This window comes from Petaurus breviceps, unplaced genomic scaffold (genome assembly GCF_028583685.1).
Source record: "Petaurus breviceps papuanus isolate PSGF00001 unplaced genomic scaffold, PetGlider_PUasm1.0 91133, whole genome shotgun sequence".
Classification (NCBI taxonomy): Eukaryota; Metazoa; Chordata; class Mammalia; order Diprotodontia; family Petauridae; genus Petaurus; species Petaurus breviceps.
In genome coordinates, this window is record NW_027187419.1 from 88,388,877 (window position 1) to 88,404,209 (window position 15,333).

General features: G+C 36.7%; 1 protein-coding gene and 1 long non-coding RNA gene across 6 annotated transcripts in view; one reads left to right on the forward strand and one right to left on the reverse strand.

Moving 5' to 3' along the window:
• LOC138155227 (uncharacterized) overlaps positions 1-14,290 on the forward strand; it is a 55,118-nt gene extending 40,828 nt beyond the window's left edge. Inside the window, exons 3-4 of the long non-coding RNA XR_011166781.1 lie at positions 10,417-10,479; positions 14,066-14,290. This is a non-coding gene — a long non-coding RNA (uncharacterized lncRNA). The remainder of the gene's footprint in view (positions 1-10,416; positions 10,480-14,065) is intronic.
• Positions 1-15,333, reverse strand: part of IFIH1 (interferon induced with helicase C domain 1) — a 109,739-nt gene that overhangs the window by 5,524 nt on the left and 88,882 nt on the right. For all 5 annotated transcript variants that reach the window (XM_069080322.1, XM_069080321.1, XM_069080320.1 and 2 more), the window contains 4 exons: positions 14,299-14,556; positions 12,484-12,746; positions 9,085-9,234; positions 5,781-5,942 (listed from right to left, as the gene is read on the reverse strand). In XM_069080322.1, the coding sequence (XP_068936423.1) occupies positions 5,781-5,942; positions 9,085-9,234; positions 12,484-12,746; positions 14,299-14,556 (833 nt within the window). The remainder of the gene's footprint in view (positions 1-5,780; positions 5,943-9,084; positions 9,235-12,483; positions 12,747-14,298; positions 14,557-15,333) is intronic.

Here is a 15,333-nt window from a genome sequence, read left to right on the forward strand (position 1 = left end):
CTGCTACGTGACTGTCACTATGTTAGGTGCTGGTGATATAAAGCAAAAATGGAAAAGTCCCTGACCTTAATGGGGTTCTGTTATATTAGGGGAAACCCTATGTACACATATACACACACACACACACACACACACACACACATACACACAGAGAAAATAACAAGTAATTTGAGGGAGGGCTGGTAGGTGTGAGGTCAGGAAAGATCTCATGTAGGAAATTTAGCTTGAACTGAATAGTGGAGGAAAGTAAGGATTCTATGAGGTAGAAGTGAGGAAAACGTATATTTATGCTGGGAGACAGATTTGTGTTCTAGCTCTAGCTAGAACATCTACGCCACTTAATAAAGGCAAAAATTTGGGCAAGTTTCTGAAACTTTCTAGGCCTTTATTTCCTCATCTGTGAAATGGAGTAGATCACAATGATCTCTTAAGTCCTATGTAGCCATAACATTCTAGGAGAATTAATGTGCTGGTTCATTATTTATTTTTAAGGACTAGCTATTAAAAATTTTAACTCTAAATTGGTTTTTCTTTGTCTCATGCTACCGGGAGCACTTCTCTCTGTTAATGAAAACCAATATTAATGTCAGCTCAAAGAAAACATAGCACAATGTGACATTTAAAAAGGTTCAAGAGACATAGTTTCTGGGTAATTTGATCATTTTATTAACAAGGCCAGTAGGTTATTAATAAAAGGATGGTCACTTAGCCATCTCTTAAACCAAAGACAATCATGGCAAGGATTTACAGTTTACATACCCTTCAAAACAGAAGGTGGTCTATCAAACAGCAATCAAGTCTAATTGGTTAGTGTGATTGGAGGTGGGCTATATTAAAACGAAGGGCTGAGTATCTCTTGGATAGGAAAAGTATCTCTATACTAGGCTACCCTTTAGCTACCATAACTTTAGACTGTCAATTCAGAGAATTCAAACAGTAGAACACAATAGTTTCCATCAGGGTGGGGTCTTGAAGAAGATCTAGGAGAGTTAATGCAAGCTCTTTAACAGTAATGTCCTAAAGAAAAACTTTTAAAATGAGGAATTTAGAAGGAGAAGAGCCTCTGAATCACTCCAAGATATTGGTTATTAATAATAATTCCTCACAAAGGTGAATCTTCCAGGATAGGGGTTCTTAACGTTTTCTTGTGTTATATATTCCTTTAACAGTGTGGGAAAACCCATGGAGTCAAGCATAAGGATCCATGATAACAATTTCAGAATGTTTTAAAATGCATACAATAAAATACAAAAGATTACAAAGGAAACAAATAATATTAAATATAGTTAATAAAAAATATGTTTGTAAAAACAAGTTCACACACCCCAGGTTAGAAATGCTTGTTCTAGGAGAAGGAAAATTATACTACATATCCTTAGTCCACAAATAGCTAGTAACATTTGTGTTCTTGATGATGGAATCCTAATAAAGCTGACCTCAGATCCAATATTCTAACTTCCTCATGGGTCCCAATGAACAACAGATATGTCCTGATTTAAATATACAATATAGCTTTAACCACACCTCAAGCCCCCAGACTCAATACAGTCACTGCCCCAAGATTCAATTCACATTGCGTGTCATTGTACTCAACCACAATCACATCATCCATTTAGCCCAAGACAGAATAGCAATAACTAGTTAATCAGAAAGCAGTATGAATAGGATGTTTAACCACCAAACCATAGGAGGCACCCTGCCCCATTTACCTAATTCCTTAACAAACCCCTCCTGCCTTTTTAATATTAATAATTTCTACTGTGTATTCAGCATCATTACACCATAAACTGGCCTGCATTATCTTACTAAGTTGCTGGTTCCTCTTGGAACCTGGTTGGCTTCTAAGGGACATCAATCCTCAACAGATGTACTAGATGAGAGGTGGTCTGACTATGAATTCTTTGAGATGGTGCCACCACAAAACACTGTGAAACTGCAACATCGAAGCATAGCCTGCACATTGGGATTCTCCATTTGAAGCTTTTTACCCATGTTCTTTTGTCCGGTGAAGACTATGAGCTTTCAATTCAATATATCAAGGGATGACTTTTCATAAAATAATTCAATTCAATTCATAAACATGGTTTCTACAATGTACAAGGCACTAAAGAAACAAAGACAAAAATAGAACAGACCCTACCTTCAAAGGGCTTATTGGGGAAATACAGCGGTATACAAATTAAGTAATTATACGATAATTTGAGTATGGACATTAACCAGGAAGCTTGTGGAAAGCATCACGGAGGATTTTTTAACTGAGTTAAATCCTGAAGCAAGATAAGGATTCTGGAAGACATCGAGGAAGAAGGAATACTGTTTAAGCATAGGGTATAACTAATAGAAATGCAGAGAAGAAAGAGATGGAAAGCTGGGTTTGCAGAACAGCTATTAAATTGTCCAGTTTGTTTAGGACACAGAGTGCATGAAGAGGACTAAGGCAAAACCTACTAGAAAAGTAGGCGACATTCAGACTGAATTGTCTGGAAAGCCCCAAACTGAAGTTTTTATCCTATTGCAGGGGCAGCAGTCTGCAAATGAAGGCTTTTGACCAGGGAAGTGAGATGGTCAGACTCATCCCCTACAAAGGTAATTTTGGCAATGAGGTGAGGGAGTTGAGATTGGAAGCAGTGGGCATTTGATTAGCGGTAAGATAAGGGTAAGAGATGTTGAGGCAGAATCAATAGGATTTGGCAACTGATTCACTCAAACGCTATGAGAGAGAGGGAAGAGTCAAGGACAACTCAGAAATGATTGGCATGGGGGAGAAAGAAAATAGCGGTGCCCTTAACCAACACAGGGAAGTTTGGAGGTCTGGGGAGAATGATGAGAAATTCTGCTGTATGCATTGTTAACACCTCAAAATCAACATGTCTTCAAGAGAATTTATCAACATTCTGGCTAAACCTCTAAACTTTCCTAGATCTAGAAATCTGCCCATGAAAAAGGAAGAGAGATTTAAGATATGGCTTAGGAAAATGGCATGGTCAAATGACTTTTTTTGGAGGGGGGAAGGCAAGGTAATTAGGGTTAAGTGACTTGCTCAAGGTCATACAGATAGTTAAGTGGCAAATATCTAAGGCTGGATGTGAACTCAGGTCCTCCTGACTTCAAGGTGGGTGCTCTATTCACTGTGCTAACTTACCTGCCCCAAAATGATTTTTTTTAAGGATGGAGGGACGCCTAAGCAGATTTGTAGGGAGGATCCAATAGAAAGGGAGAGCCTGAAGAGTGAGAAAGTAATGTTAGATAGGGAGAGCTCCCAGAAGAGAGAAAGAAGTGACACAAGGGAGAGTGGTTCATCTTGGTTAATGGTTACTCTTCTTGTTCTCTTCAAATTACCTGTATTACTTTGAGTGTATTTCATATTTATTTGTCTGTGCACATGTTGGATTTTCTCAGGAGAATATAAGCTCCTTGACTGTAGAGACTATTAAGTTTTTTGTCTTTGTATACAGAACACCAAGCACAGTGCCTGGAACATAGTAGGCACTTAATAAATGTTTGTTGAATTGAATTGAATTTGCAAGGAATTAATTGGTCAAAGGGATTTCAATTTTCTAACGCTGAATTACATATTATTTTTTTAAACCCTCATTGTTCCTCCTCCCGGTGTGTTCTGCCCTGGGTAGGTATCCACCATTGCCTCCCTAGTTGTATGAAAGGACGTGATTCCACAGTAAAAATGCATTCACAGATGACAGGGCTTTTATATGTGTTGTTAAAATTGTGTACTTGGTTTTGGATTATTTCTAGTCTAGTGTAGATGCACCCAAGTTCCTAGGATGACCACAGAACCAAGAGTTGACCATGCTGTACATATTATTTATGACCTTTTTTATTACAATGGATACCTGGTTTTTATGGCAAATAAAAACTTCTTTGAGGGAGCCTTCCCTGATCCATCTACCCATGAATGGCCTCACTTGTCTCTGAATGCTCAATGTACTTTGAACCTCTTTAATGTACATTTATTCTTCATGTTATAAAGCACTGAGTTGAATATATGTTTCATACTCTTCTGTTAGACTGCAAGTTCTTTACATCATTAATAAAGCTTCATTCTTCCTTATGAATATTTGTTCACAGCACCATATATATGTACATATATATATTTATGTTCACATGTATAAATGTACACACACACAGAGATGACAATGTATTTGTTAAACTGAATTGAATTACAGAGGAACTCTGAGCATGTATTGACAACACCAATTGTAACAACTATGGGACATGTGGATCCTGGACCCATACTGTCAGTCAACAAATATTTATTAAGAACCTACTTTGTGCCAGGGACTGTGCTAAGCTCTGGGAATTCAAAGAAAGATAAGAAACAATCCCCATTCTCTAGAAGCTTACAGGCATATTCTAATGAGCAGTTCTTATCTTTCAAATGAAAGTTTCTTAATCAAATTGTTGTATAAATCTCTCCTTTCTGTCATGCCAGGATGAGGTTTGTAACTCATTCTATTGACTGGTGTTTATGGAATGTTGCTAAATGTTCTTCTCTATACCCAAGCTTTAAGTATTCCTTCTCTGCATACCTCAGGACTAAAAGAAGGTTATAGGCTATCTTGAATACCTGATAACTATATTATACCTTGGGGTTACGAATGACTAAGCTAAATTTTAGATGAATGCAGAGGATCAAAAGAAAAAGTAAACTCCAAAGCAAGATCAGAAGTACCTCATAAGGCTATATGACACTGACTTAATCAATCAAGTATAAATAAATTTTATGCATAAGGTAAAATAATATGAGGACTTGAGGTATTATGTTCACTAAGATGTTAGCTGGGCTGATCATGCTAGAAGTGAATATCAAGACATTTACAGTTCAATGAACTGAAGAGAGGAGGCATTCTAGCATAGCACCATGTTCATGTGGGCGCTTACGAAGTACTATGTGATGAATCACACACGGTAGGCAGAAGAAACTTTTTAGGAATACACTAAGACTCTGTAAGATTTACATAAGAAGCTGAAAGAACAGCCCAGAAATATCACAAGGGTATGAAAAAAAATGAAAATAGGGCAATAAACATTGTGATGATGATGATGGTGGTGGTGGTGGTTGGCACTGTTGCAATCAGATTAAGTATAGAGAAACTATAAAAATAAAATGGAAGGTGCTGGGTGAATTCCAGAGAGAAGGAGTAGAAGAGCATCTCTTGTGCCTAGAAATTTGGTTTGGTTTAGGAAGTTTAAGGTCAGGAACAGAGCAGACTGAGTGCTTCAGAGAAACCTAAAGGATGCTGAATCAGTTCTGTATCTACTGTATAGACTGAGGCTTGGTCTAATGAAAGCCTGGAAAGTCTAGGTTTGGTCTACAAGTTGCTACTCTGGAATTAACTTGATTAACTCAAATATTTAAGTATGACTTCTCATTTCTCATTAAAAAACCAGTTTCTTAATTGACTCAATGACTACATTATAAGGTCCATAAAGGCAGAATCTAAACTTTTCTCTTTTCTAACATCTATCAGAGCATCCTGTAGGCAGAAGAAATTTAATAAATATTTATTAAATGTCAGGACACAGTGATTGAACTAATAATTTCCCAATGGTATTATTAGTCCTAGGGGGCAACTAAGTGGGGCAGCGGTAAGAGTACTGGGCTTGTAATCAGGAAGGAAAAAGAAAAGGAAAGGAGAGGGACATTGTAGAGAGGAAGGTTCCTTTACAGGTACAGATTACACTCGAGGTCCCTACCAACTGAGATTCTAGGATACTCTGTGAAAACTAACTAAAAAGGTAAAGATGGCCACTGGCAATACCTTATGAGCATACTCCGCTGGCTTCATATTTTGAACCCGGTCAATAGCTTTATGCATCATCTTCTCACGATACAAGTTAACACTTTCACGTTCAACCACTCCTGAGCCACTACTTGCCACCAATACATATGTGCTTTCATCAGCTCGAGCTCGACCTCGGGCCTATAAAAACATCAAAGAAAATAATTATTTATGAAAAATCCTGGCTCTACCCACCTCCCTTTAAAAAAAAAATATAAGACGGTAGTACTCTTTGCTCCATGATCATTATGCTGGAAGTGAAATGTGCAATAAAAACAACAGAAGTCAAGCAGGCTATTGCATATATTTGACAACTAATCTGATGTAATATTAGTTGTGTGCAGAGTACTGGCTGAGGAGAGGCCTAAAATTTAAATCAGACAGTGGTTGGTTTGATGTGACTTACTTTCTAGCAGGGAACTATGACACATATTCAAACAACTAGAACATAAAATATTTACCATCGGGTCTCCATACATTCCACTATTTGCCTCTTTGAATTCATAATTTATTTAAAAATACCACCAATACAAAATACAATGAAAGCAGCCTCTTCAGGGTACTTGCAGGATTTTCTTAGCAATGATTTTGCACTTTTGCTTTTTTCTATACTTTATTTTTATACTTTTTTTTGAGTACTTTATACATTTATATTCTAAACTGTGTTGGTTACAATTCACTTAATTTGTAGATTGGTACATACTCTACCAGTCAAGTCTTGGCTTGCTGAAAATGCTGGTATCAAGCATTCTTCTTTATGTGAAATTGAATTTTCAAAATGAAAGAAGAGGGTATAGAGGGCATATGCTGAGTTCCAAAAATATTTGGGGGTTTAAGAGTACAAACAAAAAGCATAGCTTAGCAGCAGTGGCATACATGGCCACTTTATTCCCACAGTTCTTCCATAAAAGTTAAAATTTAATATACACTCAGATAAAATACTCTCACAATTGGTCTTTTTATATTGTAAGATAAAAAAAGAGTGGGGCGGCTAGGTGGCACAGTGAATAGAGGACTGGCCCTGGAGTCAGAAGGACCTGAGTTCAAATCTGACCTCAGGAACACTTGACACACACACACAAAAACTAGCCATGTGATCCTGAGCAAGTCACTTAACCCCAATTGCCCCCCAAAAAGCAAAAAAAAAAGAGGAAAGAAAATCAGATATAAGTTGGTAATACAAAATCTGATGATTTTTTTTTTATTTCTAAAGGGAAGTGGGCATAAAAGTAGAGAATTCTATAATGATTATAGAGAAATCCAGTCCAAGTCATGTTTTAATTTAGAAATCTTTCAGTGTTCTAGAAAATCCTGAAGGCTGAGTCAATGGCCCAGAATAGAGACAGTACCGACATCCTAAGAATGAAATGGCCTATTTCCGCCTTTGCAAAAGAACAACAATACTATATTGTTTAAAGTTTTAGTAAACAGACAAAAAAGATTCACGTATCAAAAGTCTTAAAAAATGGGCTGAAGCTTTGAATATGATAACTACATTAATTAAACAAAAATAAAGCTATTGGTCTATGCTTCCTCTTTTACCAGGAAAACAAAATAAAACAAACATTGAAACCATTATCCCAGAGGGTCTCATGAGCTCCCAGCTGCTCAACGATCACCTCTCTGCAGCTAGATCTCAGCTGTCTCTTTATATGCAACCCGAGTTTTTCTTCTAAATTCTAGTCTCACATCACTAGCTTCTTATTAGACATCTCCAAATGGATGTCTTGTAAGCATTTCAAACTTAACATATCCCAAAGAGAGCCCCTTATCTCTTCCCCAAAATAGAGTATCTCTTCCCTTCTTCTCCTGACATCTTTATTTCTATTGAGGACACACCACAATTCTCCCCATCACCCAAGTTGCCAACTTGGGTCATCCTTCATTCTTCTGTTTTTCACATCCTTCACGTCCCAGCAGATGCCTAGTCTTGTCAGTGTCACCTCCATAACATATCTTGCAACTGGTTTCTTCTCTGTACCTGTCACCCTAGTTCAGGCCCTGATTACCCCTTGCTTGAACTACAGAAACACGCTTCCTTTCTCTAGCTTCTCTCCTATCCAATCTATCTTCCATATAGCTGACAGCCTGACTTTTTTAGAACACAAATCTGACCATGACCTCCCAGAATTCAAGATGACCCAGTGGCTTTCTGTTGCTTCTAGGCCAGCAAACTCCTGTGATGTTTTTTATAGCCTTTCACAATATGGCTCCATGGAACCAATATTCTTGCACAAAATCTTCCTTTTTATACACTGCATTCCAACCAAACGTCTATGTACATGAAATTCTACCTCCTATAACTATACCTTTGCAGAAACTGCCCCTCATGTCTGAAATAGCTTCCTTTCTCACTTCTGCCTCAAACTATTCTTACCTTCATTTAAAGTTCAACTTTAAATGTCCTAGGAAAAGGATATCCTGATCCCTCCAATTGCTAGTGTCCTCCCCTTAAACATTACTTTGCATGTGTGTGTGTTTGTGTGTGTATTACAATTTAATTGTATATTACAATTGTATATTACAATTTAAACTCCTTGAGGTGAGGAAATGTTTCTTTTTTGTTTTTGTATCCTCAGTGACTAGTATGTCTGGCATACAGTTGGCATTTAGTAAATATTTTTTAAATTAAATTGAAGAATTATATCTATATTTCTCTCTCTATATATGTAGATGTGTACATATATACATACATACATATACATATTTATATCTCTACATAAATATAGATATAGATATACACACAGTACAGGGAAAGAGGAGAGGAGAGAGACAGAGACAGAGAGAGAAAATGGCACAGTGTAATGTAGCCAGAGAACTGGTATCAAAGCTAGAAAGATTTGTGTTCAAGTGCCTCTCTAATACAAATTGCCCAGGTGACCTGTGCAAATCACTTAACCTTTCAGTACTCTTGAGTTATTCTTTAAGAGTATAAGTTACTGTAAAAGTGCCAGTCTATATTGGCAGAGTACATTTCCTCATCTGGGAGTTTTTTTAGACCAATGAAATCACAGGTCTGGTCCCAGTTCCCATCTCTATAGAACAAAGGAGACAGTTCTTGATACACTCCTTTATTGCCTGTATTGGGTTAAGACACTTGGCCTATCTAGACTTTGGGGTTTTTATTAGTAAAATGAGGATATCTATATGAATTCTAAGATCACTTTCAGCTCTAATATTCTATTCTTCTATAAGTATGTTGCACTGTTTGGAGACAAATAACAAAGTAAAATAGACAAAAGGAAAAAATGAATAGAAAGAAATTAAGGTTGACTAACTGTACCTGTAACATGGCTATTTCATTGGTGACAAGACCATAACGGATAATAATATTACATTCTTTTATATCCAGGCCTTCTTCAGCTACTGTGGTAGCAATAAGTAGGTTTATTTTTCCAGTACGAAAATTATTAATTACTTCCTTTTGTTCATTCTGCAGAAAGAGTTCAAAAAGTTAATGTTATGCCGTTGAACATATTAAATATTTTCCCCAGTGGAATAATTATTCTAAACTGAATCTTCATATAAATCAAATGGTGTCACTAGTTTTGGGCTTTGAGCAAATTGGGATCTGATTTTCATTTTGATTATATGACACATTAAAAAAACATTTTCATTTTTTAGTCTGGAGATTGGAAGACTATAATTATAAGCTATGGAGATGAAATGGTGGGTATACTGGGGGTGGAAAGGAAGTACCTTTGAATGGGAACATTAGATAATCACTAAAACATTGTAAAGGATATTTATGCTGCATTAACTTCAGAATCTTAGACCTTCAAAAGTCCAGAATATAGCGGCTCAATTGGATATCTGTGATCTCTTGTAAGTCAAAAAGAAAGTTCCAAATAGTAAAGTATATAGCATCTGAACCTTTTGAATAAAATAAACATACAATATAAAAAAAATCAAAGCCACTGAAGTTTTGAAAGTGATTAAATCATAAAATAGATTATTTTACATGAAATTATTTACATTATTTTTTCAAATTAATTTAAAACAAATAATTACTATTTCAATTTGAAATATGAGTGCTACGTGTGATTTAAAAACAAAACCAAAATATTTTCTGTAAACTTGACCTCTTAAATGATGAAGTGAATTAGAATGAACACACAGCGGTAAAATCAGTAAGTAAATATTCAAGACAAAATGCTGGTGCAATTTAAGTCTTCTTTGGTACTGATATTTACATTTTGGAGCTCTTATCCTTTCTTATAGTTTCCTTTCCAGAACCTCCACAGGCTCCCAGGACCCTTGTAAGCTACCACCATTCAAATTCCAAGACAGGGCACTGCAGTGTCCTATTCAAGTCTTTCAGGATTATCACCCATTTCTTGCCATCACTCCCATGTACCAAAACTTCTCCTTTTAAATATTCATTCAGGAAATGCTCTTTTTAGCTGATAATTTAATAAAATACTTAAGGATAATTATCAGAAAATGACATGAGAATGTATTCTCCTGGTTTCATCTGGGGGCAAATCCTGAATTCCCTCTACTTCCAAAGGAAAGGGTTGACAAGAATAATTCATATTTATATTGTACTTTTCAGTTCATGGTGTGTTTTCAAACTAAAAAACCTTTTAATATAAATTATTATCCTATTTTACAGATGAGGAAACTGAAGTCTCAGAGGGGTCTCATGACTTACTCAAGAACATGCCTAAAGTAAATGGTAAATTCGGCGTTCCAACCTAGTCCTTTTATTTCAGATTGAAGACTCTGTGCCTTGACACTTTTCTAGAACTGGAAAAATCTATGTGCAGCTGGTTGCTTTCATTCTTTTGCTAAACACGGCTATTCTACTTGAGCTCCCAGAGGGCAGAGAGGCATTTCACTCTTGTCTGTGTGTCCCCAGTGCCTAACACAGTGTCTGGCACACATAGGGGCACTTAATAAGTCCTTGATAATTGAGTGATTGGTTGGTTTGCAGCAGGAAGAAGTACATGTAGGATTTTCAAGAGAGTCTTCCCTTTAAGCCTAAGGTCATCTTTGTTAGCTTCTATCAAGATGCAAGCTAGAGAGTTACATTTACTTTTAGCCAAGTCCCAGGTTCCATTTCTGAGGTTAATGACTTTTACCACTATGATAGTCAAAAGGGCTATCATTTGGACAAGTGTAGGTGCAGAATTAATTGAAAGGGATAGACTTTATTGGATATTGACTTAGAATATTAAATATCTGTCCATGCCTCAAGTCTGCTCAAGAAACTAAAGGATAAATAGGCTAATAACAGAAACAAACAATATTGGAATACCCCAATGGAACTTATATAAGCTATATAGAAGTATCAAATATACTTCAATGGATCTGTGATCTAATTAATATGGGTATTCTATGTAATGATGCAGGTTATGACCTATTCATGTCATCTTCTCCTTGGTGACTCTTGTCCATTCCTTCCCAAAATGGGAAGGGAGTTCTTCTAAACCAGGACTTCTTAAACTTTTCCCACTCGTAAACCCTTTTCCAGTTCTGACAGTACTCTTGGTGTTGTGTGACCTAAAGGCATGTAAAGCACAAAGTGTACATGCTTTGTGTTCAGAACCAAGGCTGCAGTAAAGTTGCATGGTGCAACACAGGCAAGGACTGCCAGAAACACCTTGAGTTCATTATGTTTTTGATTTTGAATTAATTTTTGGTCATTGTGTGTTCAGAAACCTTTTACTGTTGCCAGATGTTTCAAGACCCTATACGGGGTCACAGCCCACAGTTTTAAGAAGCCCTGTTCTAAATCAACTGAGACCCTTTCTCTAAATCAGTATTGTTGAACTCAAATACGTAGATATAGATATAGTTGCCTGCAGACCACATAGAGACTAGAAAACCACAAATTAACATTATCTACGTTTTATGTTTTTCTTTATTTTGTTAAACATTTCTCAATTACATTTTAAACTGGTTTGGGTCATACTCAGGGGTTCTTCTGGCCTGCTGGGACTCTTCTGCTCTAGACTTTGACATCGGGTGAATCACAGCTGAGCATCCCAGAACCACAGACCACTGGAACACTGGCATAAATTCTGATAACATAGTAAACAAGCGGCTAAGCTAACTATCACTTGGGGATAATATGCCTATAATTGAATATCATTCAAGGTCATGTTATAGTAGTGAGGCAACTGAACCTCTAACTATTTGAGTAATGGCACTAATTCTTGCAAGGTAAAGTCAATCTTGTAATACTCTTTCTGGAAGTGTGTCAAATAATGATTTACTACTACTTTTGGTTCTGCACCAGATCTGAGACCAGAATTGAAGGGTTTGGATCACTGGAATTGATACTGTAGCCACTGAATAATAAAACCTACATTTCTATTAAAATCCAAACCCTATCTCTTCTTTCCTTCCTTTCTTTCCTTTCCTCCTTTCTTTCCTTCCTTCTTTTTTTCCTTCCTTTTCCTCCCTCTTTCTTTCCCAATCTCCTTATCTTGCCTAGACTGGAAGTACAATAGTCACTCTCTCAGTTTCTGACTTGGGCCAGTTCACCCTTCTTTCGGCAGCCCAGTGGCTCAAAGAATCTTCCAGTCTCAGTCTCTAGAGGAATAGGGATTATAGGTATTCACCACTACACCCAGACAGATTTCAAGAACAAAATTCAAAAAGAAAGTACAAATAATTCACACAGAAATTAAATTACAGTAAAGGTTTAGTTTAGTTAATAAACTCAATAGGATACCTGTGTCATGGGTTTAAATTCACTGCTATGTCCAGCCCCAATCAAATGATGAGCTTTTACTCCTACTTCTGCGAATTTTTCAATGTCGTTAATCCATTGAGAGAGAGCAAATGCACTTTGCCGAGTCTTAGTAAAGATTATTCCTCGAGCTACAGATCCATCAGTTTTAGTAAACTCTTCCATTATGGTGTTTCGTAATTTGGTGAGTTTTTCATTTTCGTGATCTGGAGTGATGGCCAGTTGTTTCAATTTTTTCTTATTTTCTTTAAGAAACAATCAGTGAAAAAAAAATCAATGAAATATACAAAATTATTTTTAAAAATTCCTGGAATTGGGAACTGAAAAGTAACTTGACTACACAAAGATTCAGTGTTCAGTTAGTGTAACTTAGATGTAGCAAAAAATCCAGTACTAGTCACACAATCAATTACAAAGCCTATACTGTGGAAATTTCAGTCACATCACAAGAAACGGAATAAAAACAAAGAGCTCCCCATATTTCTTTTTTCTCTGTGATTCTTTGAAGAATCCAACATATACATGAATATGCAAAGAACCTCTGATTTTATCAGGATATGGAATTCTCACAGCCTGTCTGTGACTGAGATGATAAACTAATAGGAAGCTGTTCATGAAACAAGGAGGTTAAATTAATTGCCCAGGGCCACGAACCTAGTTAAGTGTTAGAGGCAAGATTTAGTTCTATCTAAACTAGTTAGAGGTAGGTTCTTACCAAAGAGATAAACATGTGTGACTCATACATAAATTCAAATTCAACCAATATTCACTAAGTCCATATTTTGAGCAATGTAGGGCAGCTAGGTGGCACAGCAGACAGAGAACCAGTTCTGAACTCAGCAATCTTCCTGAGTTAAAATCTGGCCTCAGACACTTACTAGTTGTGTGACCCTGGGCAAGTCACTCAACCCTGTCTGCCTCAGTTCCTCATCTGTAAAATGAGCTGGAGAAGGAACTAGCAAACCACTCCAGTATCTCTGCCAAGAAAACCCCGGGGGTCACAAAGAATCGAACATGACTGAAATGACTAAATAACAACATATGCAATGTGTCGTATTAGTCACTAGGCATATAAAGATAAAAAATGATATTGTCTTCAAGGAGCTTACAAACTAAGCGAAATATTGCATAATAATATGTACATATTCACAAATAAGTATTATACAAGAGTTTGTTAAAGGCAAAGAAGAAACTCAAGCAAGAAAGCTTTAGGAGAAAGAATACTTTCTGTTTGGGGGATAAAGGTTTTATGGAGGAAGGAAGTGGCATGTGGGCTAAGAAAGAAAGATTTCAGTAGACAGAAATACAGAGTATGCTCCAGACATGGAGGAACAGCTTGAATGGTTACTCAGAGACAGAAAGTATAGAAAAAAAAGTATAGAAAAGGACTGGAGAACAGAAAAAAGTCTCTTATGGTTGGAAATTGAGAATATGTCAAGGGACATGAACTGGAAAAGAAGATTGGAGCTATAGCACTGGGGTGATTTTTTAAGTTAATGTTAATTTTTAAAATTTTAACTTTTAAGTTAAGGTTAATTTTTAAAGTTAATGTCTCTCCGAACAGAAAATGACTTCAGAGGTCATGTGTTTAAACTACACCTGACTGATCTCCCTTCTACAACTTCCTCAACCAGTGGTCACCTCGCCTTTAATGGAAGACATCAAATGAAGAAGGAAAACACCATTATCTCCTAAAGTAGCCCATTCCACTTTTGGATACTTCTGATTGTTAGGAAATTTCTCCTTACATTAAATTTAATTCTGCTTCTCTGCAATTTAACCAAAATTGATTCTTACCATAAAACAATTCTAGAAGAAACAGATCTGTTTCATCTAATTTCAATAGTTTCCTTTTATTGTCATCCTCCTCCTCTTCATCCTCCTCACTATCATAATCTTGGGCTACTATCTTCTTCTCCTTTTCATCATTATAGAAACTTTTGAGGTGGCGGTATGCATCTAACATTCGGATTGTGTCATTGATTTGTAGGGCTTCATTGTACTTCCTCAAATGCTCTGCACAAACACGTTCTTTGCGATTCCCTTCTTTAGCAGCTTTAAAGAAAAAAAAATTGTGACATTAAAGAAAATATTGCCTAGGGTCATGTTATACACACCCCTGTACAAAGTGCTAACTCTTCCCCAAATATGCTCCTCTTTGAGGCCAATCCCCCATGCCACCCTATATCTGATATAACTAGTTGAAGTTTTCTAGACTCTATTGATGCTTTGAAAGCATGCCAGGAGACTATAAAGCACAAATGTGTATTAGTAATGCATCTGAATCTGTACCAAGCATGCCCTAAGGAAAGGGGTTGTGTCAGACATTTCTAAATTATATCTACTTTCCACAGAATCTAAGGCAACCATTACTCCCAAATAGTACTTATTTTACCAATATGGCTACAGACACAAGGCACAACCTGGGAGGAAATACACACACACACACACACACACACACACACACACACACACACTATCCACTCTCTTGGCTGCTCTTTAATGATGTTGGTGTGCCAGTATGGCACACAGACAAGGGCACACATCCAGTGACAAAAGATGACCACAGCCATGGGCCTTGCCGCAACTACAACCCCACGAATGCACATGCACAATAGCTATATGGCAGCCTACAGCTAAGTTACAGATATAGACTTCTCCCTCTACTTTCACACTATAATGTTCTATAACTAAGGCTTATAAAAGGCCACCCTCACATGTAAAAAAAAATTACTTTCCAACATACACACACACACTTTTATATGTTGTACATACACACATATACAGGAGATATATGTGTATGTATTTCTATATGTTCATGCATGTATATAT